The sequence below is a fragment of the Neopelma chrysocephalum genome, unplaced genomic scaffold (assembly GCF_003984885.1).
Source record: "Neopelma chrysocephalum unplaced genomic scaffold, ASM398488v2 Primary Assembly neopelma1_71, whole genome shotgun sequence".
NCBI classification, from domain to species: Eukaryota; Metazoa; Chordata; class Aves; order Passeriformes; family Pipridae; genus Neopelma; species Neopelma chrysocephalum.
In genome coordinates, this window is record NW_020897731.1 from 2,309,207 (window position 1) to 2,336,761 (window position 27,555).

The 27,555-nt window shown below is 37.4% G+C and overlaps 1 protein-coding gene across 1 annotated transcript in view; it reads right to left on the minus strand.

Annotated features, from left to right (window-relative positions):
* SORCS2 (sortilin related VPS10 domain containing receptor 2) overlaps positions 1–27,555 on the minus strand; it is a 559,300-nt gene that overhangs the window by 108,442 nt on the left and 423,303 nt on the right. The window contains 1 exon segment of the mRNA XM_027686434.1: positions 1,289–1,453. Coding sequence (XP_027542235.1) covers positions 1,289–1,453 — 165 coding nt within the window.

Here is a 27,555-nt window from a genome sequence, read left to right on the forward strand (position 1 = left end):
AATGCCCAGCAATCTCCCTAACATGCTTAATTCATCAAAACACAAACCGAATGCTTTATTTTGTATTTCTGCCTTCTATCTTCTGACAAATACTTCTAGCCACTCCTGGGCTGGTCAGTTTTTCAGTACACTTCAGACTCTTATACTTCAGTGTTTTGCCAATCTGTAACTATGCAGAGTTCAGTAATTATACCTATGACGAGGAAAAAAAGCCAAATTGAAAAAGGAGGTTTTCATAACATAGACTTTCTATGACCTCAGGCTTCCCTGAAGTATTTTATTTACATAACATACATTCAAGTTATTTGTAATTGTGTTACAATTTCAAATTGAAGCTAAGTAAAATATTTAGCGTCGTCTATGACTTAGTTTGATTTGTTCTGTTTTTTATTCTAGATCTATCATTATTTGCAAATGCCTGTAAAAATGAACTGGTTTGGGATCAGCTATTAACTTATATCCCAGGAAATATCCCAAAGGATGATCTAACACCACTGGAGTCGGTGCAGTATTTGGCTGCAGCATGTGCAAATTTGTCTGGCTAATGTCACCACCCAAATACACACCTTCTGTGAGGTCTGACCACTTTAAAACAGGAGTAATGATGGAGGTGAGTCAAGACCACTACCAGGACCAGAATTACAGTGAGTTTGCAGCTGCAGTTTTGGCACTGTGAAAAGGAGATGAGATGAGCTACACACTCCCCAGTGCTTAGGCCAACCCGTTCAGAAAAATGACTTCACAATTTAATCAGAAGAAATCTGAAAACGGTTCAAAATTTGCAAACACAAACAACTCCTGAATCTGATAGTGGTATAAACACATTATAAGAGAGACAATTAGTCTACATTTCTACTGATTCCCCAAATCCTATTCTGTTGTACGAGTATGCAGTTTATTTTGTATGACTTTATTTTATATGACATGAACAGTCTTTGGAGGCACTATTTCAGCTTCATTAACTTTCTACTATACCACAAATTTTTTATGCTCACTTTCTAGGGAGGAGCACATTTCAGAAGTATTATTTAACTATATTATGCAGGAGGGTAAATATTCCCAATATCCATATCAACTGAAAATGCCAGGATTGAAATTACCATAAAAACAAAGATTTGGATGTGAAAATAATTAATATTTAAATAAAGCTCAAAACCACTATATGATTCCCTTCTGGACAACTGGTATTTCATAAAACCCAACACTAATCAGCATATTAAAACTTTTTGTGTCTTCTTAACAAAGTAACTCTTAAATTTCAAACAAATGCTGTATCTTCAAGCTTTACCTTGCCTTCCTTGGTGTAAGCAAGTATTTTATCTTCTTCTTTCGGGTGAAAAAGGAGGGTTTCCACAAAGAAAGTAATGGGTTGTTTCTGGAAAGTGGCTCCTTCATCTGTGCTTATGAAAAGGCTTTGGTCACGGTCATTGTGGGAAGAACTTACAAGAATTATCTAAAAGACAAAACCAACAACATACATTCAGAAGACTGTTTTCGCTATAACAGAAAACACAGCCCTATTTTTCTTGTGTAAATGTCACATACCTTAGCTACCAAAATTCTGTGGACAAGAAACTCAAAAGTATCTAAGAGTTAAAGACTGCAAGATCTTATTAATCTTGCCTGACCAAATCTATGAATGTTAAATTCTATAACTTCTCTTGCAAATCACACCAAACTGATCATGCTCCTCATCTCTACTCAGAATGAATGCCTTGGATTTTGGTGCTTTTGAAAGGTTCATGAAGCCACATGAGAAAATCCCCAGATTAACAAAAAAAACCCCCGCTAGTAATGACTCATTTTAACATGTGTTTATAAATACACCTCTTTGTCTAGTGAGGCTACTAAATGTAAAAATAATCATTGCCATAACTATATTAGGTGAATGACCCAGGAGAAAGAACTAGTTAATAATATCTCTCCATTCCTTCACCATTCTCCTCTTGCTGACATATTTTGGATAAAAAGGCAATTCACCTTGATGCAGAAAAATATGCCAATAAATTATTTGCATTTCTTTCTCAGGTCCATATTATGTCTTGACTCAAACAAAGCAATATCTTGAGCTGTGTCCTTGTGTGACCTTCATGTCAAGCTTTCAAAAACAAAGAAATTCTCCCCACATAATTCAGTCAGAACTTGACTTTTCAACTTCTTCACCTTTTGCAGTTGGCCAGCATGTTATAGCATGGTTCTAAAACTGCTAATGTGAGGATCCATTTATGACCCAAATGGGTCCACTTGGCATTCAAAAAAGTGCCTTTATCAACTGATAGCCTGCAAACAAAATGGATTTTCATAGACCAGCTGGGCTCTCTCTAGCTCACACTACAAAAACAATTAAAAAAAAAATCCTGAAATCAAAATGCATTTAGAATATTCAGCAAATGTTGCAGAAAACACCACAGAATACTGATCACTGTGATACAATGACTGTAAATTGCTTACAGAGATAAATAAGCAATGAGTTATGCAAACAGAATTGCAATAATGTGAATACAGAGAAAGAAAAGAGATTAGAAAAAACAGCAAAATTTTTATGTAGTCACTTTCTTGGATTAAAGCTGAAGTTAAAATTTTGAAATTTCAAATGAATTATACAGATATGACAGCTGTATGAGCTTTTACTACAATTGGTCTTGGTGGAAAAACTATAAATACAACATTTGTAGATGCTCCAATTTGACAGGTTACTTAAGTGTGTGCACCTGTACTTGAAGCACGTACACAGTTTCACTAATTTCTGAAGGGCTTTTGTATACCTCAAATAGGGCACATATTGAAGTACATTGTTGAACAGGAGAGAGTATTGCACATACTTCAGGGTTCATGGTCCACTGCTGAAATCCCACACTAAAGCATATATTAAGCCAAATCTAATTCCATCAACTGTGTGACTAGGTCAGTAAGAAGAGTAAAATAATAACCCATTATGCTGCTATAATCTTGTATTTTTTAATGATATAATTTACCCCAGAGTAGGAACAGGAAACTAACGTTTTTAAGCCTCTGTAAATGACACCTTCACAAATGTCATCTCTTATTCCTACTGTATCCAATGGCTTCCTGTCTCTTGGGAAGTGCTTCAAAGAGGATCTGTTTAATTTATTACTATCTGCAGTCCACTAGTAGCTGCTGGTGGCCTCGATACAACATTCAAAGATTCTTGTAACACACTCAGTAGGTTTTCTGCAGAGGGCATGGCATCAACCTGAAATGGAATGTGGCTGTGATGTGCTGCCCTGTCCCTTTGCTTGCATCGCAAGGTGGAGTGAGGAAGCATTTATGCCCAGTGTGGAGATTTGTACTTTCTTTGCCAGATTCCCATCTGCAACTCAGGCTCAAAATATCTATTTTACCTGGAAATAGATAAATCCAATCTATCTGCCTGCTGAGAGAGCTATATAATGCTCACTCCTGTTGGTTCATGACCAGAACACAGACAGAAGGATCAGGTTCTGTCCACAAGCAAGGCTGCAATGTGAGCTCCACAATTCCTGATGAGCCTTGTGTCCAGGCATGTCCTCATATCTGAACGCTGGCACAAAGCTGGTCCTGAGCCCCATGCTTAGGTTGCAGCATGTACAAGCTCTTCCGTGCTGTACCACTAGAAGCAGTACGGTAGTAATTCCATATGGGAAGCTTCGTACCTTTGGACATAGTCTTCTAGTGCAAATAACACTTTCTGTAAGTATCATTATACTCATTCTGTTCTGTTAATATTTTTTAAAAAGTGTACAAGACAACAAATCAGTATGGCATAGGCTCCAGAAAAGACACAAACTGCACTTGGACAGAGCAGTAATCTCTGGACTACAGTGCTATTGTCTTGGTTTGGTTTTTTTGTGTTTTTTTTTGTTTGTTTGGTTGCTTAGTTTTTGTTTGTTTTTGTTTGGTTTTGTTTGTTTGTTTTTCCTTTTTTGTTTTTGTTTTTCCCCCGATCCTATAAATCTTACACTTGCAAAAATACCAAAATATTGGCTTCCAAATAATAAAGGAATGAGATTCATAAAATTGGGAGTGGTTTTCACTGTTAATGAGGCTTAAATAAAGGCATGTCTAAATTTCATAATGTAGATCCAACAGCATCTTGTAGAGAACATAATTTTAGAAACTGAAGTCAAAAGAAAAACGCTAGCTATAATGAAATGCAAACACACTGTGATATTTGCTAATGCTGTCCTTCAAAAATATTATATGTCTTTTGAAGTTAAACCTATCAGAAGAAAAATAGCCTAAAGATTACACACTTCTAAGCATATATGCCAGGGTCCCTAACTATTCTTTTATTCACACACACATCATAATTCATTTAATGAAATATTTTTCAATTTCATACAGTGTTCTGATTCATATTTCAATAGTTTAAACTGATCATTATGTATCAGGCATACAGATTTCCTTCCCACAGCTAACACACCAGGTGCTCAGACTTGCCTGCTGGCTAACACTACTTCTTTAGGAAAATGCTCCAGAGTAAATATTGTACCCACATTAAATGCTTTCCATATCAAGTTTTATTTACTTTATAAGTGGAACAAGTAGCAAAACCTTCCTGCAAGCAACTGATGAAGGGATGCAACTGGGACATACTATCTGGAGAGCCGACTAGCAGTGATTGCTGAGGGTTTTAACTCAAAATAAACAACTACTTCCGCAAATAACTGTGTATTCAAAAATCAGAACAGATTTTAAGCACAGCTAAATTTCATTTAAGTTTCTTTTAAACAACTTTTTACATATAATCTGTCCCCCCTGTGAGACTCTCCTAATATTTTTTAGTAAATTGTACATTTTATATTATGCTGTTTATCTCTCACCTCACTACTTAATCTCCCATCAGCTAAATAAAGCACATAAACACATGTATACATTCATAGCAGATATAAATCTACAACTCCCACAAGTTAAGCTCAGGTGAAAAAATATTTCAAGGAGATAAACAATATGATGAATTGTAATGAAAAGGAGTAAAAATAGTATTTGTATTAGATGAACAAGGAGGAAAGCAAAAAAAATCTAATAAAAACAAAAAATACTCCCTTATGCCAACATATCAATTAAACCATTCCAAAACTAAAGAAAAGTCATGCTTTTCCTCATTTCAGGAAAAGTTAGGGAGGCAGGAGTTAATAGAAAAACCAAATAAATCTGAAAATAACATAATTAAATCCATTTATGTAATCTCCCTTTCAGGACTGATTGGCCAATGTGCATGTCTAACCATTCTTGCTATGAGTGGAATCACAATCTGAGCCCCAAAGGATGAAAAGATTCTGATGGCTTAGGCTACAGTACTTTGCATATCAGACTTCTTCCACTGTTACCATGAAGACTTGGAATAATCATAGTGATTACTTGGGAGCCTTAACTGTAGATTTGGCAGCAATTCAAAGCTATGCTGCAATTTCAAGTGGCAATAAACAGAAGATATTAACATGCATCATTTGCAGTGTCTGAAATAAAACTCTCCTCCCCTCAGTTTAGGTCCAATCAAAATTTAAACTCAAGACAAATTTGATCTTAATCAGCACTTTCTCTAAAACAAGGCAATCTTCTAACATATTACAATTGTGATATCTCTTTCAGCTTCAGCAACTGATCTTAATTTTAATTGTAGGTTTTATTTTCCTTTCTGTTTTGCTAGTATTAAAAAAGGAAAAAATGAAAAGGCAAAATATCCATGATGAATAAATTTTTAGATTCACAACATCTGACTTGCTACAGGAGATTTTTGGAGTAAATGGTGTGAGAGACACTATTTTTTAATTTTATAATCCTACATAAGGTCAGAAAGCAAGGCACCTCATATTCCTCAGCATTCTATACTGACCTCGAAGGAGAAACTTCTTTTGGGCAGAGTAAGAAATCAAAATATAGGAACTCTTCATTTAAGCACACAGCAGCCATGTGTTGAGAAGCCAAGCATGCCCAGGAAGAACCTAAACCTCCTCAGCCACCTTCAGTAAGCTGAACTCTGGACATAGAGGATTCAGCTATGGGGACATAATCCTAAAGAATGCTGGTCGCACTCCAGCAAAAACCTTAATGATATGAACTTACAAGTTCATTCCCACTGAGGTCAAATAATTTCATAGAACACTTCCATGGATGGGCCATCGACAACTTCTCTGAACAATAACTTTTCCAGCACCTCACCATCTTCACAGTAAAGAATTTCTTCCTAATACTTAAACTAAATCTACCCTCCTTCAGCTTAAAGCCATTAAGAACATGCAGTGCTAATGTCCAGATGAAGATTCTTAGCTAAAGTGGAGACAAGGCTGCTGGGCACAAAGTATCACCAAACTCCTGGTGACACCATCACATAAACCTGCTTTCCTACATGTGTGTTGAAAGAAAATATTGTTTGTGCCAGTATGGCCAATCTCATAGAGATTCACAGCAATGGAGTCACACCCTCAACATTTTTCAGATTAAATAACTCATGTATATTTCTTGGGTTTACAATTTATGTTATTTATGTGTTATTAGATATACTTGGCTGATACAGAAATTGCTAAAGCTCCTGGTCCAATTGTAAATGAGATGTTGCTTCTCAGGCAGCATTCATAAAACACACAAGGTGAACTGCCAAGGGTTATGATTTTTATCTTGGATGGTATGAAAGACCTGATAACTCAAGAGTGGCAAAGCTAAAGAGTTAAATACAGTCCCTTTACTCCTCAACAAATATTAGTTATTAGTCAATTTAATAAGGCAGCTTTTGTGTGCAACTGAATTGTGTGAAATACATATAGAAATACATGTACAGAACATGTACATACATGCCAGAACAGTATTTTACTTTTCATGGTAAATATTCACAACTTCCTCTAGAATTCTTACTTTCTTTTGAAGAACCTCTTTCAAGCTGTCACACAGAAGCATTTCGAAACAGCAAGTAGTCTCTAAGAGAACCACCATAAGGGAAGAGAAAATGGGAATGTTAAGGATGACTTCTGGGAAATATTCACTACAGCAATCACGTAATCTCAGGACACAGTCAAAGGCCACCTGAAGCAATCCTGGTGCAGATAATGGAAAGCATGTATTACAGTTTCATCTCCCTTGTGTTGTGGTCAGCTCATTAATCATTTGGAATATCACAACTGAAGCTGTAATATTTTTTATCTACTACCAGCAACTTATTAGGCACTTTAGGATGTGGAGTGAATATTTAGAGGTCAGGATCTCAAAATAAGCTAGCTAGGAACTGGAGCAGATGGTAACATGTGAGATATACTGAAGAGGGAATGAACATCAGAGTTAGCACCTTAGCAGAAAAATGTGTTCAGAGCAACTGGACAGAGAACAGTTGGCTCACACTGCAACTAGGCAAGCCTGAAATAATATAATCTGATCATAAAAGGAAATAGTTTTGAAATAGTTGGCTTTCTTTTAGGGCATTCACTACAGTGAAAACAAGTTTAAGGGTGGTTACATATCATAATAATGAATGCCCACAGAGAAACACCTACAGAAGTTCTGACAGATGTTGATGAACAGACTGAAAATCCTGCCCTGTTGCATTTGTTGGCAACCTGTATATATCTAAATCTGCCAGGTCTCTTGAACTGAACACCTCAAAGGTGCTGATAATGCCAACTCTCTAGGGGATACCAATTACAGCTCAATTCTTCAGTCTCCTTATTTAGAGAAGGGTAGGATACGCAAGCTGATCATTACCTCTTCCTCCACAGGAACAAATCTCATCCATCTACAACCTGCTAGAACCAAAAAATTGTTGCCACTTGACTAGCATGGTAGGCCAAATTTTCATGAGAAATGTTCTCCTCAAAAACATTTCAGAGCAGTAACTTGCGCCACCAGCCTGAGAATTCTAAACAACTGGCACGCACTAAGTGGATTTGGCATTTCTGCAATATACTGAGCAAGGTGTGTACATGCCAAAGGTTGCAGCACAGGGAGAGGAGAAACAGAATTCAACATCTTCATAGACAGTCCTTTGTTTAAAGCTAAATTTTCTAGTGGTATTTGCACCTATCTTGCATTGTTTATCTTCTGCAAAATACATTGGTACTGTTATGAGCAAGTAGTTAATTAATAAGTAATACCTTTAATATACACAGTGGATCTCTTAGCACAGGTTGAACTTGCACTGAGAGGAATAGAAGTTTTATTAGATACCTAAGGTTTACATAAAGAAATCTAATACTATTCGTTGCAGATACTATATTTTTGGGGGGTCTCTGTCTCAAGTAAAAACAGAAGAGTCCTTTGGTCTTCCTGCAAAGTCCAATGTTAGCCTGGCTATTGCTAAGTCTTCAGCAAAAGTGATCATTTAATGTACCCTTTGTACAGGCCTACATCTAAAGTGACCAAAAGTTAATGTTGAGATGCTCTGAGGGATGATCACCATACTGATATCTTCACATATTCAAATGGTTTAGTTTAAAACTATGCAGTCTGGTATACCAAGAACTGAATCAGACAGTCTTTTCCAGCATGCTCTAAATCAGCAGTTTGAGTGGGGAACAGCACTGGGGAAGAAACAGTGCCAATTCTTGTCACAGCAGGGGAATGTTCCCTAACCTGGTTTTATATTGCCATAAAATAAGAACATTTTCTGTGTCTCAGGGGGAAAAAAAAGGGAGCTGAATTACATAGCAGAATTGGGCAAGTTTCACTGTTTCTCACCAGTATCTCCACAAATATTAGTATTTGCTGGACAAAACAGGCACATACTGATCTTTTTAGCTTGGACATTCAGAGACTAATCTAATTCAAAAAGTTATTTTGTAGACCTCCAGCAGACCTGCAAATATTTTCTGCCCGAATACATCACAGAGCAAAAATATAAAACAATGCTTCCCAAACAGGATAACGGATGCATGACAAATGACTGCATATGTGATTTGATCTAAGTTAATGAAGAAACAGGTCAAACAGTTCCTAGTCATCAGCCATTCATTTGTCAACAGTAAAAACTGCACAAAGCTCAAAGAGAAATTACATGGATGGTGATTAGTGGAGAGGTAGAAAACATGAAGGAAAGAAAGACAGGTGTGGCGGCTAAAATTATCAGTCATATGGGATTGATCAGGACCTCATCATCTTGTGCAATAGGTGAACACTTGTCTACCATAAACACTTTAAAGGTGAGCCTTGTGGCCTTTTATTATGAATATCAGCTCAATCATAAGGCTGTATAAAAATTTTCTGGGAAAACTAGAAAAGGGAGCTCTCAAAACTTTAATCTGGTGAATCTCGTTTTGCACAAGTTTTCCCCTCCAATCCCAAATACTCATCAGGTGTCATCACAGGCAAAGGCCTTCCCATAATGTTCCCAAGACATCCCTAACAACAGCTGAGGCATCAACTTCAAGCAGTTCTATTCCTCTCACTCAGTTTTATAGAGCTTTTCTTATGGAGATCAATGTACTTAATGACTCTGTTACAAGTCATAAAAAATAAGTAGCATTTTCCAAACTTGGAGAGGGGAATTGGGTGGGGAGAAGGAGGGGGGGGGAAGTGTAGACATATTTGTAAATACACACAGGTTCATGCCACTAGGTCTATCTCCAAAGTTGCTGAAGCAGCTGACTGTAATCACTGAGAGCTTTAAAATGCTCCATGTTGGGGACAAGTTCCTGAAGACTGGAAAACAATAAACATCATGTCCATCTTAGCATTAACTACAAAGTGTTTCAGATGTGTCTCACACTGTATTTTGTACATTTCCATATCTAAAGGGGTAGCTGGCACTAGGAAGTGAGCAGTTGGAGTTCTTCCCTTTGGGAAGCACCTAATTCCTTTTGAGAAGTGTAGGTGCTCTCCTTAAAGGAGGTCTGGGTATAGTTTAAGATTGAACAGCTCTTCTCTCCTAGACCACAGGGGAAAACACAAATGAGGAGGAAGAGCTGAACTGAGCGAGTCTTCCATACGTAAGTCACAACAGATTATGTGGTTTTGAAGGAAAAAATGGAAGAGAGAGAAAAAAGGGAGACACAGCAGCAGAGGCAAGTGCTGGAAAAACAGTAATTATTTTTCACTTGAATTTGGCCATATTTCCATTATGTAGGCTACAAAGCCTAATTATAAAAGCTCTTGCTATTGAAATATTTCCCCTTATCTTTGATATCCAGTCCAAATGGACTGGAAAAAAACCCTTGAAAAGCAGAAAGGAAATGTCTTTTAAAGTAATTTTTGGTCCCATTAGGGTGAATCTCATTAATAGAAAAAGGACTTCACTAAAGAATAGAGCTTTTATATTCAGAAGCATACAGTACTGCTGTGCCTGATTCTAGCAGCACTGTAGATAATAAACCTTTCTCCATCAGGGCTTAGATTTTTGCAGTTGTAAAGTACCCATTTTTATTGAGGTAGGGTTTTAGTAAATGCACATACCTGCCACTCATTGTCCTCGTTTTCTCTGAGTGTATTCGGGATTGCTGTTGATTGGACCTTTTGGAAGATGAAGTCTAAAACATTTTTTCTACTGAAAAGTATCATTTTGCCATAACTGAAATATGTTGCTGAAAACTTACATCAGATTTACCAGCATGATTCCTAAGGCCCATGAAGGAATTAGGGGGAGAGGTTATTCCCTCTGGAGCTGTTTCACTCTATGCACATAGATAGGAAATATTTTTTGGGACAGAGACACTGACTTTGTTGATCAGTTGTTAGAGCACTTACATGTTGGTGAAGGAACAAGTCCTAGTCTCTTCCCAGTTGAATGCTATGATTATTAAACCTTAAGTAATTCTGTACATATTCTCATATATATGAGAGAGAAAAGGCTGCACATCACTCAGACCAAGTTAGAAATAGAAATAACATTCTCTTGCTCATTCACTACATTGATAAAATTTAGGGGCAAGTGTTATTGTTTCTATGGTTGTTCCCAATAATGTTATTTTGACTCTTTTCCAGTACATTGTAATGAATAGTTGAAAAACGAATATAAAAGTAAATTAAATGAATGCACAAACATTTCTACCAATCCCCTTTCTCTCTTTTATTAACATTTAATCCTCCTTAAAAGTCTGTAATTAAATTAGGGGTTTGTTTGTATGTTTGTTTGTTTTAAAACAATATTTTACTGAAAATGAGAAGTTGAAGAGCTTGGATCCTGGAAATGTCTTTAGAGACACAGAAGGCAGCTAGGATGATTTCAGGAGATTTCTCTCTTGGCAAGAACTGAACATGCTAGAGATTCAGCTACAAATTATGGCCGATATGGGAGAAGAAAATCTAGGCAATATTGTTATTTTCCCTTCTAAGGCATGTGGCTGCCCAGAGCTCTGAAAGCATGAGACTGAAGTTAGTCTTGGAGTGCCAATTCTGTTCCCAGTCAGCAGGAACGCTGCAAACTGACCATTTTGCAGACCCTGGGACTGATGCCATCTAAAGCAGAATCCAAACAAAACATTGGTCTTACCACTGCTTTGGCACTTCCAAGATTTTGCAGTGGTTCTTGAGGCTGTAACGTGAACGTCTTATGAGACTTTACGTATATCACAGTTTCTCTACATTTCCCTTCAATATCAACAAGTTGGGAGTAAAAATACATATGTGCTTGCAGGTAGTGTTAAAAGGGAAAGAGGGGAACTAAAAAAACAGACAAATTCAGGAATGGTAACAAAATATCAAAGATATATTAGCAGTAACAATTGCATTTCAACAAAGAAAGGAGTGAAAAAAAACAACCCTGCCGTTTTCCTCAAAATATCCATATTGTTCCTATTTTGATTTCATTAGCAGAATGTACCAGACACCATACAAGCCACTGGATTGTCTTGAGCATATCAGAAGTAAATATGAAGCTATTGGAAGTAGCCCCATATTAACAAAATTAATTCTAGGACTAAATAAAAAGGCACCTCTTCTTCTTACACATCCCCCTCCTCCAATTTTATTAATGAAATCAGTAATGGAAAAATGTACATATTAATAGCAGGAGGAGTTCTTACATAAAAAAACCCCAACAAATCATTTCAATGCAATTTTAAACTTTTTGTTTAAAGTACCATCCACTTCCAATGACTGAATAATAAATGTCTTCCCTTTACTGTCTGTCAGACCACACTACACTGATGTTTCCAGTGGTCTCAATTTCTTAGTTATTGGTTTCAAAATTTGCTTTTTGGTTAGCACTCTCACCGCTGCAACCCAGGTTCGATTCCCGGTCCCCCGGGCAGATGGAGCTCGTTAGCCCTGCAAGGCCATCCATCTATGAGAAGGTCACTCTAAACAAACCTACGTCCTGAGGACCTCACTGCCATTGTCCAAGCTTGCTTGGCCCCGGCAGATGAACCTTAGGATTAAAGGGTGGGCTCAGTTCAGCGCAGGCTGTGTCTCACCTAAAAAATCCCTTGCGCAGGCTTGAAATGTAAAAGACCTTTCCCAAAATCTTCATTCGCGAAGACTGGCCATACAGTTTGCTTTTGTTTGTTTGTTTGTTTTGAGTTGTTGCTGTTTCCTGTTGGCATTAGCTGTACACATGACCCAGTCTAAATTCTTATGTTTATAAAATCCTTTCCAATATAACTGTCAAGGACACCTTGTCCTTCACCCTCTTATGTTTTGATGCATTGCAGCCCTGGACCATAGCTAGCCACTGATAAACAGCATAAGAAAACTTATGGTCTTTTATATCAACTGCATTTGAGATAATGCTCCTAAAAACTTGTAAGCACCATCAAATCACCATAATACAACAAAACTAACTGAGTGGAGTGAGCTGGCCATAAAGGATGAGACATAAAAAATGAAACACTGGGAGAGCCTCTTTCACATAATTAAAAGTTAATTAAATTCTTAGTATAAGAATCTATATCCAGAAAAAATGGCCTTTTGTCATTTCTACAAGTGAGATTCCTGAAAGAAGCACTCATCTGAGACTGCAGCCCATTCCAGAAAAGTAAATAGAAATCACGCAATAATCAACAGCCTCTCCCAGCTGGCATACTAATTTACTAACAGTTTTTGATAATTTATTGCAAGTTAAACAGTTCAGTGACAGGCAGGGAAAAACAGGGGGGGAAAAAAGAGGGTTATTTACTTTCTTGCCTGACAGTGTCTCACAGTCAAATCTACCTTGCTTCATCAGCTTGCTCTCAGGCATTTCTTTGAGAGAATTAATAAGCAGACAAGAAAAAGTTTGTAGAGAAATGGGCTAAACTCATTTATTGAGATTGAAAACAAAAGGGCCTGTGGAACTTAAAAGACATCAAAGACGGTAAATTTACCAAAAAAAAAATCAAAAAATGTAAACCAAAAAACCTTCCCCAAAACCGGGACAAAAAATAAGCCTCATTCAAGGAGAAAGATTACCCAGGTGGATGGTTAGTCTTCCCAAACTGCCTCCAAACAGACCTTCGTGGTCTGTGAAATAATTTGCTTTTGATACTAAAAGATATTGTATGTTTATACAAAGGATCCTAAAGCAAAATGCTTCAGAAAGTAATAACCAAAATTTCTCTGAATTTTAACTGTATAAATCCAGGTGGTGATTTGGGACGCAGAAATAATACTGATGTTAGGATTCATAAACAAAGCAGCAAGAAGACCCAACCGTCTGAAATGTGCTCAGCATGCCTACAGTCTTAGCTAAGTTTTCAAAGGGCTTCAGCACATCCATTTCTCTGTCAGCCTGATTACAAGTTGCCCAAGGCAAGACTGTCTCCCTGCTTCACATCTGGACAGTGCCGGGCTCAATCATACCTTTGCCTGTAGGTGCAATCATGATAAAAGTAAATAAATACAGCTGCAAAACCCAGACTGGTCACATCAAGTTCTGAGAGCTGCAGAATGTTTTTTTAAACCAATTCTATTTTTTTTAACCCCTATATGAGAACTTGGTGATTTTTAAAAAAAGTCAATTATTTATGGAAAGTTAATTCAAATGAGCTACACGCTGCCCTCATTTGCACTGTCATATTCAGAAACCAGCTCCACTAATTTCATTCACAGTACTGCTGATATACAGTGGTGTGATTTGCAAACTGCTCAGCATCAGAAATTCCCAACTGCAGCTTCTCCTTTTATGCTTTCCACAATTTTCAGAGAATTTGAATCTATGCCTACAGAGAAGCCTGGGTCTGCTTAGTCTCCTATTCTGAGCATCTTTTCCAAGGTTTATCACTAGTAAGAGTTTTCAGTATCCTGGAGCTACAAATGTTACTTTACAAACAACTATGGCTGTGGGAATTAATGAAAGGTTAGTTGTGATTCAGGCTGTCAGAATAGCTGCAGACAAGGAGGAAGAGAGTAAAAGGGAACAACACAGGTTCGTGTCCCAACAACCTGTTTGGCACCATTCTTACAGACAATAATCACTGCAAGCAATCAAGAAGCTGAACTGTTCATCCGGAAAACATGCTCTGACTGAGAAATGTCAGATTGCCAACAGCTGGTTGAAACAGGATGAAACAAGAAGTTGAAGCTATGTTTTTGGAGTGGCCCATATCACTTGTGAGGAATGCTAAAAACCTGCAAACTCTCAACAACACACCACCCTGTCAAACCCCAGGTAAGTCCTGCTCATCTGGTTCCCACGTCTCTCTCGATGACATCGTGGGACTCTCAGGTGCCTCTGCTGAACAGGGTACAGGGTTTTACAGAAATCCAACCAGGCAGCTGCAGCATGATGCCAATATTTTTTTAACATAAAACAATTGATGACATCTTTCTTATCCACATTCAAATTTACAACGAGTACATTTAGTCTTTGGTTTTAAAAAGAATTTGTGAATTCAGGTTTAGGCCACAGCTTCTTATGGAGTACGGAACCTACATCCACTATAAATAAACACTTTGCAGAAAACTGGGACCATAAGGTTCAACACAGTGCAGATTTGGTTTCCATCTAAAACTAGCTGTAGAATGAAACAATCTCACTGAAAAAAGGTCTACCTTATATTGAGGTATTTTACAGAAACATGCAAAACAGCTCAATTTTGCAGCCTGCCCACATGTCCACATTATAACATTAACCAGAGGTTGATTATATCTGTTTTTCACCAGTAAAATGAACATGAATAGTCTTTACATGTCTGCAAGCCTCTGGAAGCATTAAAGGGATACAGATCATGTTACAATACGCATTTCAAGTTTTTATTGTCATTAATGCCCAAGATTTACCATGCTCAGGCTAGGAATTGATGTATTTTGTTCCTCTAACCCCCAAGTACATCTTTTGACTTCTCTCTGTTATTCACATCTAAGTGAAACTGCAAGTTGACAAACTATCACTGAAGAAGAAGGAGAATGTGTAGGTTATAGGTAATTTTAATATGCATTTCTAGCAAAAGTTGCAGTTAAGGTGATTTCTGTGCTGACCTATATCTTCAGCAGATCTGGCCTCCCAGGAAAGCATTGCATGGTCTGTAGTTCCCATTAGGCAGTACAAAAGCAATGGCTGATCCTGTGGTACTCTAACTTCCCATATAATGAAAAAATGGCTTGGTTTTATGTCAATATTTTGCCTACACTTGTCTTCAGAATTTAGGAATGACTTGGATTCTTTTGCATCTCTTCCCAAATCCGGCTGCTGTATTTTTAGCCAAAACAATCACTTGTTTATTAATCCATACTCACTATGTTAAATATAAGGGGAAAAAACTCACCTTCAAAAGTTTGATTCAGAGTACTTTTTGCAATGTAGTGATGCTAACAGAACAATTTGCTGTGGATGCTGTAACACAGTACAAGCTGACAAGGTACAGTAACTGTTTCCCAAAGCACATTGCACTCTGCTAGCATAGATCACAGTTGCAAAAACCACAGAGCTTTTTCTCAACAGAAGATTTGTAATAAAATTACATGCTCACAAAGCTTTCCCCCTCAACACAAGACCCTAAAGTTATGCCAACTCTTCTGTACATTGAGATGAGTTTCTGCACCCTCTCTGCTCTAGAAAAGCAGCAGCAAAAAGGCCTGCTCTGGTCATGGACCAGTATATTATGACAAACTGCTACATCAGTAGTTTAAGTAAGATTCACCAGAGGATGACTCTTGGAGCCCAGGAAGGATGTGGCTGTTGGCACAGGCACCAAAACCAGGCATTAGAGAATCAGGATCCCAAGCTGTATTTGAGATTCTCTCAGCAATTCACTGTAAGACTTGGGGACTGTTTATCTCACCTCTGTGTGCTTTATAATACATATCAACATAATGGAAGTAAATACTTATGTGCATTATAGGACTTATGTGATGGAATTAAAATATGCCTTAATATTAAACTGTCCTTTGCTGTAAGTACTACTTACACTTCTCAAAATAGTAGCCACTGGACAAGGAAACAAAAGTGTCATGAAGAAAAACAAATATCACTTGTGCTGTCCAAAGGAATCTCAAAAGCAGAAATTCCATAAAGTAAGTGAATATTCTACCCATTCAACTTCATAGTTCCCTCTAGAAATTCAACTTCATAGCTCCCTCTAGAAATGATGGAGCCAAATACAAAGACCACTAAATCTGCTGAAGCTCACTCTAACACATAAATCTTTACCCTGAGAAATAAAATCTCTTGCTATAAAATCTGTGTTAATCACATTTGCCAGTGTAAAAATTTTGGCTAAAACAATGAAGTCCAGATCTACTTTGATCTTCCAAAAACACAAGAGCTGGAGGTCTACACAATCCTTCTTCACTTTAATATATGAGATGTTTCAGTGAAACAAGTAATCCTTTCTTATGTAAGAAGAGGCTGCAGAATCAGATTTGCTGTACCCCCTGTTAAGTAAAACAATTTGTCCTGGACATCTTGATTTTCAGAGGTGTAAGAATTCAGACCTTGGAGCTGGTTTATCCTTCACTGCACACTGGTATTCTGTGACTTTCATATTATCAAGAAGTATTCAATTTAGTGTGAAAAGTTAATACTTGTTTTACCACTCCATTTCCCCCTCCTCCCTTGCCATTTCTGATCTGAAAGTTAGCTAATTTATGTATTTTTAGACCTAGTAATTAGCACCTGCAGTCTCACCACTCTGAAGAAAGAGTAGAATCACAGCATTCACCATTATATTAAAAAATCTGAATGGTCTGTACTTGAAATACTCAATCAAAAAGAATCAAGAGTTACGTCAAATCATGCTGACTGTAAGTTGGTATAAACCATTCTTTGACTCATGAAAAAGGGTCGGCTCCATCAGCACTGACAGCTACCAGTGTTTCTGGATGCTGAGTTCTGTATAAATGGAATTAAAGGAATACAGACTGGATACAGTCTGAGGACAGAGAGATTCTTAAACATATTTTTGAAGGAAACATTTGTGCACACTCTCAATCTGATGTTTTATTAAAACATACACATTCTGTACTCTGGAGAATACCAGACTACGAGTGCCCCTTCCAGATGAAAGAGAAGAAACAGAGGTTGCTGGCAGTTCTTAGCATTCACTCAGACCAAATACCAATAAAGATTTGTATTCTGCAAGGACAAGCTTCCCCAAGCTGAGTTACAGTGTAAAATGATACAGCAGGATTTCATGGGGTACCCATGGAACCCCACTGCAAATAAATAAATAAGTTAATAAATACATAATTTGAAAATATTGCTGAATTATCAGAATATTTGTCTTCAAAATATTCTTTCAATTCTGAATAGCAATTTGGAAACCATTAAGTGTGTATCACAGCTTTCCATCTCAAAACTTCCATCTTGCAAAAAGACAAATGGTTGTAATGAAGGAAAATCAAGTATGATTCTTCAAAGCAGTACTAGTGTGTTCCAGTGCAAGAGGGAATATATACCACAGCAGAGAAACATAGCTGTACAAATAATTTTAAGACTTAAGTTATTTTCTTTCTATCTATCTAGAAAATGTATTTACTACATTAACATTTAAGAACATTTGAAAAACACTATTTGGCTGCTTGAAAAATATTATAACCTGGACTGACTTTTGTACAATTCTTGTTGACAACAACTGCAGGAAATCTTACAAGGCCTGCTGCCTTCTGAGTAATCTCAGGGGATACCACCATTACTCACACCACATGGCTAGCTACTCCCAAGTCATAACCAACTGTAATTAAGGAATGATAGAAAAAAAATGCATCTTCATACTAGATTACCAAAATTATTTTCTTAATCACCTCAGGAGATCCATTAAAAAAGACATTGTTGATAACAGACAATATTTTTCTTCCCAGTTCATACTCTATACATAAACAACTCAATTTTCATCAAACTGGACCTCTATTTGCCTTGCTTTCAGTAATAAGTAGAGATACAAACTAAATCTCAGTCTTACCTGAGAATAATACAGGTACCTTTTCCCTTGTTCATCATCTCTTTACTCTCAGTCTTGCTTAATTAATTATATCTACAACAGAACTTGCTACATTTTACTGGGACAAATGATTTTACATTTCAGTAGTGGCTCTTAGTAGTTCAACCCAGCTCCCTGCTATCCAGACACATTTGCTTCTTTATTCTCATTACAATGCTGAATTAAAACACATCCCAACATTCAGCAAAGAGCGGTACTTTAGGTGCCTTGGTCCAATGCAGCTGAATTATTGACATAACAGTCACTTCCTGAATCACTCATCAAAAGCAATCTCCTGCTTCTGCTCTTCCTTTCTCTCCCGGCTCCTGTACCTGCCTTGATTTCCCTTGGAGGGATACTCTTCCTTCTTCAAAACCCTCTGGCTTGGTCCTTTCCTTGTTAGGAACAAATCTAACACTCCTGCTCCTTCTAACTTTGACTGGCACACATATTGATTATCTTCTCAGAAACACACACTATTAAAAGAAGTGTGATCCTGTATGTAAGTATTTGAAAGGAGGGTGCCAAGAGGATGGACCAGGCTCTGCTCAGTGGGGCCAAGCAATAGGACAAGAGGCAACGGGCAGAAACTGAGGCACAGGAAGTTCTACCTGAATATGAGGAAAAACATCTTTACTATGTGGGTGTCTCTGCACTGGAACAGATTGCCCAGAGAGGTTTGGAGTCTCCCTCCTTGGAGACATTCAAGAGTTGTCCGGATGCAATCCTGTGCCATATGCTCTGGGATGATCCTGCCTAAGTAGGGAGGTTGGACCAGACGACTCATTGTGGTGCCTTCCAACCTCACCCATACTGTGACTGTGTGATCCTGGGCCAGAAAGCTAAAATACAACAGATGTATCTGAAGGACTTCTGAATACTTCTATGACTCTGTACCAATCACAGCAGAACATAAAAGTGAACACAGAGAAGACAGATTCTAACTATCATTTCTAATATAAAAAACAAAATAGACTGAAGTACAAGGAAAAAATATTACCACTGCTCTCCATGTTGTGAATTGATCGAGAAAAACAAAGATCAGCTTTAAAAAAAACCCCTTACCTTCTATTGCAGCATGTAAACAAAGTTTAAATGGTTTTAAAAAATGCTGAGAATACAGCAATTCCTTTTGTGACACTATGAATTTTCCAATTATGTCAAAACTTGGTACTCTAAGCCCTTGAAAATTTTCTCTTTATCATAGGCACTAAGTAATTTTGATCCTTTCTCTACTCTCCCACCGTCCCCCAAATCTGTTCCCAAAAGCATTCTGTAAACGTGAAATCTGTTGCAGAGCTGGGCATAAATTTAGTGCATTTTATGTTTCACTCAAGAACTTAATACCACACATTTCTTAGTTTCATATATGTATATAATTTATGTCAAGTACCTGTTCTCAACATGTGCCCTTAATACCATGCACCCACAGTCTGGAGACATCACTTTAGAACACCACACTGTTCTTATGAGTAACAACTCGTACTTTCCATCAGATGGAAAAAAAATAATAGTTTTTGACCTCAGATTACAGCTGTGATGTTGCTGATGGAAGAATATTCTGCTTAATAGAATGACCTGTGTTACCTTTCGTTAGGGAAGTGTCAACTGTGAAAGGCTTCATTAAAAAGAGAGAACAAATGAGCAAGACAGAAAAGCCCTTTAAGAAAGTTGGGCTGTCAGGTTTTCTCCAAGGAAAGTAACAGTTCTTTTCACATCGCTGTGTGAACTGAATTATATTTGACATTTACTCCAACTCAAACCTACCTAAAAGTTACACAGTCAATCAACATTTGAGTCAAGAGGATTTATTAAAGTATTTTTCTCTTCTCTACTTCACTCCCCACTTTACGGATCCTTTCCAACTCAGCTAGACATGCAAGACAGTCAACTTTTTACTGAATTCTGTGCATGGAATACTCTTGTTTAGAATGCTTTATGAAGGTGGTATGTACCTATGAAACTCCAGAGATAAGTTTAATTGAGAGGCAGGTATCACTACTGATACACAGCTGACACAGACGTGCACCACTGCCCTTTGCTGGACCTTTTTGAGCCTTAGCGATAGCGACCTACTGCTATCGGCTGTTTGCCAGCGGGGTTTTCAAGAGAGAGTTCAAAAGGTGCAGCATTCAAGATTCCTATCCTGCTTCCCCAGCTTCTACCTCTTAATCAAGTTTTGATAAGCCATCACTTGTACAGCAGGTTGCGAAGTCACAGATTAGACAACAGAACCCACTCAGCTGTGCTCAAAGCATGACAGTGCTGGTCTTAGTGTAATGAACTGGGATTGCAGTGTGATATCATTAAGCAGTGCTCCTGTTCAAATGCAGGGCATGCTTCAGAAAGCCAAGGAACTGAAAAACCTGACTGCTTTTATCTCTCTTTCTGTGACATAAAAAAAGACAATGAGGCCCTATAAAAAATCATGAAATGTTTTGCTGCGTGCCTCAACATTAATTCTGAGCACCTGATAGTGCTCAAATATATCTATTACGAGGCTTTCATTTGTTGGAGGAATTGATCTAAAAGGCAGCCTGCAACCCATATGTAAACAGTTGAGTCAGTTATGCATTAAACTATTGGCACCAAACAATTTTAAAAAGTACTTGTTTACCATAAAAATGAAGAGCAATTGCTGTATTTTCCCTAACTATAAAAGCCTCACAGTTTCATACTTTTTAAGGGCAGAAGAGGCCACTACAACAGTCTCTTATGAGAGAAACACTGCTGAAATTGCATGTGATAGATAGTCCTGTGCATTTCTAACATTGCTTTCACACTGGCATAATTTTGCTGGGTTGCTGGATTTTCCCCAGATCTCTACTTATTATCTCTTTAATATTATGCTGCCTATACTTGTTATATGAGAACACTGTGATGTAAACCTTCAAAACGGTGCAAGCTTATTTCCTAGATTAGGCTTCACTGCATGAGTCGTCTTTAACTGTAAAATGTAGTTCACCTCAAAAAGCAGAACAATCCAAAGATCTAGAGGGGCTGGTAAGAGCCTTGCTAAAGCCATCCTACTCAACATCATAGTAAACAAGTCTGCTTTGGGGGGATGTAGGAATACTTCAGGTCTTATCAGGAGATGTTGGGAAACCATTAGTATCCACGTAATCTCAATGCATCTCTACATTAATGGAATCATATTTCAACTGAAGAAAGGTCATCAGCTGGCAAGGAAGAGCATTAACCACATTGGGAATTGCAGAGGCGGCTGTGGCAAATAAATGGTGGTCCTGAAGTACACTATATTTTTTTGCTGGGGGCCTATTTTCAAGCAATTTTTTAGTGCCATCAATTACATCACTGAAGTTAAATACTTTGTTTATGCCAGACCTGAAATTCCCACCCTTTAAAAAACAAACAAAAAAACCCAAACAAACAAAAATTGTACTTTGCATAGCTCCTTTCTTTAACCTGTATCTCAGAAAATGAACTCTGCACAATCATCCCAAAACATTCTCTCTGGCTTTAGGAGAACACTTGGGGAAAAAAAAAAACACAACAGTAAGATCACAGATACATATGGCTGTCAGTGTACCATCTGAACTGTTCACTAAACAACTTCTCTTGGTTGAAACCCAAAGGCTTTCAATTAATTTTAATGGAATGACTTTGGAATTAAACTAGCATGCAGCACAATTTGCACAATTTGCCCCTTAATGACAGTTATTTGCAAAAGGGAAGCTGTTTCACGTAATCAGTCTGAACATCTGCTTTTGTAATCAGCCTATGTAATCAGACAGATTACATGATTACTACCAAATATTGTGCAGATACATTCTGAGAGCAGAATCCATTGCTATTTCACAATTTTAATCAAGGTGACAGAAAAAAAAACCCACTGAAGAAGTAAAATTAGGGTTCCATGTCAGCAGGTTTTAAGAGGATGGAAAAGAAGCATGAAGTTTGCCTGGCGTGTTTTTGGAATAGATTAAAAACTTTTAAACCTAATTTTTCCACCAAAATTCCAGAGAAAAATTCATCATTTGATACATAGGAACTCCACATGGGGCTTGAAATCAACCAGTAATCCACATCCTCAACTTTAACACCATTTCGGAGTAGCAAAGAAAAAGAAACTGGCAGTGGGCAGGACATCCCCTCACAGTAGGATATGAAGGACTTGTGTCGATGATGGAAATTAAGACACCAAGCTCTTCCCAGTGAGCTCTGCTATGAGGTTCCACCATTGAACAGAAACTCTTATTAGAAAACTTCATGAAAAGTATAACTTTGGCACACCCTTCATCAAGTCACTGGCGTTTGTATAATTTTTTTTGCTCTTTTAAATTTATAATTATGTTGTAAAAATAGTTTTCTGCAAAGACCACACTCAGTAATACTTGGTAAAATATCTGACACCAAACAAGCTGAGAAATAGCACCAATTCAAAATTCTTGCAGATAATGAACTTAACATTGGATTTGTATAATAATTAGTTCAGAAGAAAGGAATTGGGCTGCATAACATGTAAAATGTCTCAGCATATTCATAAAGAGACTGAAGAAATACTGAAAAAATAAATCTGCAGGCTATTACCTTGATACAGAGCAGCAATACAGAGAAGCAACTAAGATACCTGATCATAAAGAACTCAATCACGACAGCATTGTTTTCAATATTTTCAATATGAAGAACTTCAACACTGAACTCAGTATCCTATATACAACAGAAAATAAGAAGAATATTGGCACCTTGAAGATGCAGCATGATTCAAATCCTGAAAATTATGAGCTTTTCTTAGCATTTTGAAAATATCTGTGTGATGTTTGAGCCAAATTACTTTGCTTACAAATTTAAGCAAAATGCAAAGTTTTGGAGCTTGTTGACTTATTGCAGACAAAAGTTTTGCAGTAAGAAAGACTCTTAGAAAACTGGTTATTTTAAGCCTTTTAATAAAATTCCTCTTATTATAAAGAAAAAAGAAGAGGATTCTAGTCTTTTTTTTTTTCAGCTTGATTATGGTCTATGGTACGGAAATGTTATTTTTCTGCACCATTTTCACAAAAAACCCTCCAAAAACCAAAACCAAGCAAATTTCAGTTCTCCAAAGAACTGGTCCCCAGTGGACAGATATACTTCCAACAACTGAGTTCGGAACAGAAAGACTCAGGTGCTCCTGCTTCCCAAGTGTTGTCTGCTCTATCTACAGTTTATCAGCTCTTCCAACTCCCTGGGGACTGAAGTGTTTTTGTAATCATAAACTTGCTAACTATATTATACAAATCAACATACTGTCAAGCAGGCTCTTGAAACATTAAGATAAATAACCGTTTTGTCAGTGACAGAGTAACCATAATGAATAACTTAATTTGTAAAAAGTTGCATGCATAATTACACATGCAAGTAGATGCAGATATGTAACTGCATATCATGTACAAGTTTATTGAAGCAACTACTGGATTTTCATCATCACTATGGACATAGGTTAGGGTGTTGTAATCACAGAGATCTATACCCTTTTATACGTACATGTTTCAAGTGTGCTAATAAAGTCACTGAAGACTGTTACTGAAGACAAAATATAGTCTTCTGGTTTCATATATGGTTGGAAGAAAAGCCAAGAAATCAAGTTACAAAGAATAGAAAAGGCTGAGACTAAGATTAAATTACAATGCACATTCCATTGGAAAGTTATTTGCTGTTTATAAATATAACACATTTCACCTGACAGAAAAACAGACGCACAAATGTCAAGCAGAAATACAGCCACAGTATATTTGACTTAGTATTTACAACAGAACCACTTGATTTCTTCTACCAAAAGCATTCCTAGGTTGATTACTGGCCCATGCAATGTGGCACGATGAAACCATTCCTCATGTCTTTCTGGAAAGAAACATGTCATGTGTCACCTTGGCATCAGGTTGACCGAGCACAATTATATTTGTTTGGTTAGCCATGCACATAACTGCTCAGATGGTTTGTGCATTGTTGTATTTGCAGTGTGCTATAAGCATCAGAATACATCTTTTCTACACTACTAAGAGAAACCAAATCTTGATATCATACCTCAGTATTTATTCCCCGGCACATTCCTACAAATTCCTACTAGCTTTAACAGAACTTGCTAGAAGTCAAAATTAGAAAGAAATCATGAAAACATCTATTTTTCTTCTTGCCAGACCTTCTGTCTGGTCTAGTGCTTGAGAACCACTTCTCTACATTTACTCATGGTGAGAGATCTCTTGCAAGCTCTATGAGCAGAGACAATGAAACCAGTAGGTCTACTTCTGCAGCTAGATGCTAATGTACGTGACAAGTGAAGTCACTGAAACTGGGCTCCATCATGTTACTTGTTGACAATAAGACCACACTTGTTTTCACTTCTACTTCACTGATGTGTTTATTCAGCTCTTACTATTCCAGCACTCCCGTCCCAAAGATACGGGTCAGAAATGCTGGAGCTGTAACTGCCAAAAGTTACACTGAAGTTCCTTCTTGCACGTAGTTCCACATATCTCCTTCATTCCCTAGTAAAAGATCTATACCTAATCTTCAAAGACCATTTACTGCCTAATATTAAAACAATCAAGTGGCAAATATGGAACATAAAAATTCAGTCTAGAATTCACCAAACTAAGGCCAGGTAGAATTATAAGCAACTGAAAAGTAAGTCCCATATTAGGAAATACAAGGCAACTTTAATGACAACCACAAATACTTGGAACATCCCTTTGACAACACACGCAGCATGATCCCATAGTTTTGCTATCTGTGCATTTTATTTTGGAATGTCATGGTATCTGCTGGCAATAATGCATTGCCATTAATGTGTTATGAAAGATGTCTGGTATGATTTGCTTCAAACCCCTGCTGTCTTGTCTGTACCTCATATTAGCAGGAGGTTTATTTAGGATCTGTTGCTCAGTGTTTCGTACAAGACAATTCTTAGCTCCATCAGCTTGCAGGGAATCCAGGGAGAGGACTCTTACTTTGTACCACCAAAATCCTTTACCAATTTCTTCACTTCCACTTAAGGGAAAAGTAAACTTTTAGCTGCTCTTCCTCACTTTACAGACTATAACTTTTTTCTCCTTTTGCATAGACTGGCATTATCTCAGTATTATTTTATGTCTTCCTTATTGGCCCTTTTACAAACATGTTGGAGTCAGATTACATTTTGAATAGCAAGAACTTGAGTTTAATTTATTATCATGTTGAAAAAAGTTCTTTATCTATCATTGCTATCAATATGATGTCATCTCTGGGGTTTTTTTGTTAGCTTAGTATATGACCTGGTACACACTCTGTACATAACAAGCTTCACATCAAGTTTGAGAAGACTTATGTCTTCTTTTGTTCCTGTTTGAGTGCTCTTATCCTAGGGTGTGCCCATAAAGAGAATGAGGTTTCTGCCTTCTGGTTTTATTTGTTCTCTATCGTGCTCTTGATGCAGAGCTGGAGGTTTAGGCAGGGAACACTGTGTTACTTGGTGGGCATTTTTCATTTTAATGGATTTCAGCTATTGTTCTGTTTCAAGTCACCAGAAGCCTTTAAGTTACAAGCCTCCAGTAATCCAGTTAAACATTGGGAAAGTGCTACATAAGCATTACATGCAAATTGTTAATATCTTCTGGGGGCTGCAAGCAGCTCAGATCACTCTTAACTGGCCCCTCTGGCTGCCACACAGGGTTGCATTATTCATCTCTGGAGGGAGATGTGTCCAGTCGACTTTATCCACAGCCAAATATGTTTATTTATTACAGCACTGTTCCCTAAGCCCTTCGGTTCAATCGCTGGTGGAGAAGGCAGGATTAAAAGAATGCTTCTCAGCATCTTTGGCTATCTTTAAATTTTTCTTCAAAGACATGTACAGAGACAGAAGCTACCCCATGGCTTTTAGCAGTAGAGATGATAAGTGATCCTCTCTCTCTGTAAAGCATACCTTGCAGCTGTCCCTGATTTTTACCTCTAAAGTTCACTATACTCCTTGATCTCAATTGTACTTTGCTGAAAAAGTCAGGCAAAGAAATGTTAGGTAATAACAAAAGGCAACATCCTTCTGGCAACAATACTCTGCTTTAGAAAAAACTACAATGAAAACAAAGGACCTTCATGGCTTAGTGCAAAATTTAACAGGATCTCTGCTTCCAAGCAAAAGCATATTAATATATCGTTTAAACAATTCATTTTTCCAATGCTATAGGTTCTTAAGGTAATCTCTACATGGAAGTGTCAGAGAAAGCAAGAAGCCAAGCATCCCTAGAAGTACTCACTAAGTGAAAATTAATGTGCCACTCTTTTCCTCTTTTAATATGCCCATAGGGACTATCAGTCCAGAATACTACTAACTGGTTTCACTATTCCAAATACAAAATCACCATGTGAAAGCACAGGTTTCCTCTGAATATTCTCCAAGTCCAGCCCTCTCCCATCTTCATCATCCACCCTTTTTGCTCCTTCCCCCAAAGGAAATCTTTCATATTCAAAGATGGCATTTTACAACTGAAAATCCAAATGCAATGGGATTGCATTTATTTGACTTAGGGAATAAACTGCCTTTTACAAGAACTACGCTAAAAATATCTCATTCTGTGATGTCACCTGCCTCTTACAGCTGGTCTTTTTACATGCTTACAAACAGTCAAATCATTTGCAAGCCTAGAATAGCTTAGGTAAGACAACATCTGCATGCTAGCAACGCTAGTTAGCCTAGATACTGGTGACAAAGTCCCAAAATGGAAGCATTCACTTTGAATCCCTAATATTTAACATAATTCAACAATGTCTTACCTATACATTTTCTCCAAGAGAGTAACTTCTTTCACAAAGAAACAGTTCATTCTCATTAAAGAACAGTGAGACCATACTCATGTGCTACAAGAGCGTGAAACGGTTGTCTTAGAGGCTGCTGCTCATTAAATTTTTTGTAAGGCTTATTTCAGACTGGATAAATTTATTGGATAAGGAAGATTAAAGAGGCTATAGCTCCTCAATTATCATTAGACACAGCACTATATATTCCCAATTCATATGACACGGTTATGGTCGTGTAGATATGTAGTTTGTTTCAACCTTTCACCCTCCCTTCTGTCCATCTATACTTGGACTACAGCTGCTTCTAAATTCCACATATTCACCAGGTAGGGATTACCTCACATTTTCTATGCACTGCACAAACATTAACTTATTAACCTTCATAATAGCCATGGAAGATTCATCTGAAACCTATTCAAATCCCAGTGGAGGATATGGGAAGATTCAGCTTTGAATCAGGCTCTCATATAAGTAAAGAAAAACATAAGATTCTGTTTAAGACCACATAGCAATCCAAACTTCGCCAAGGTCA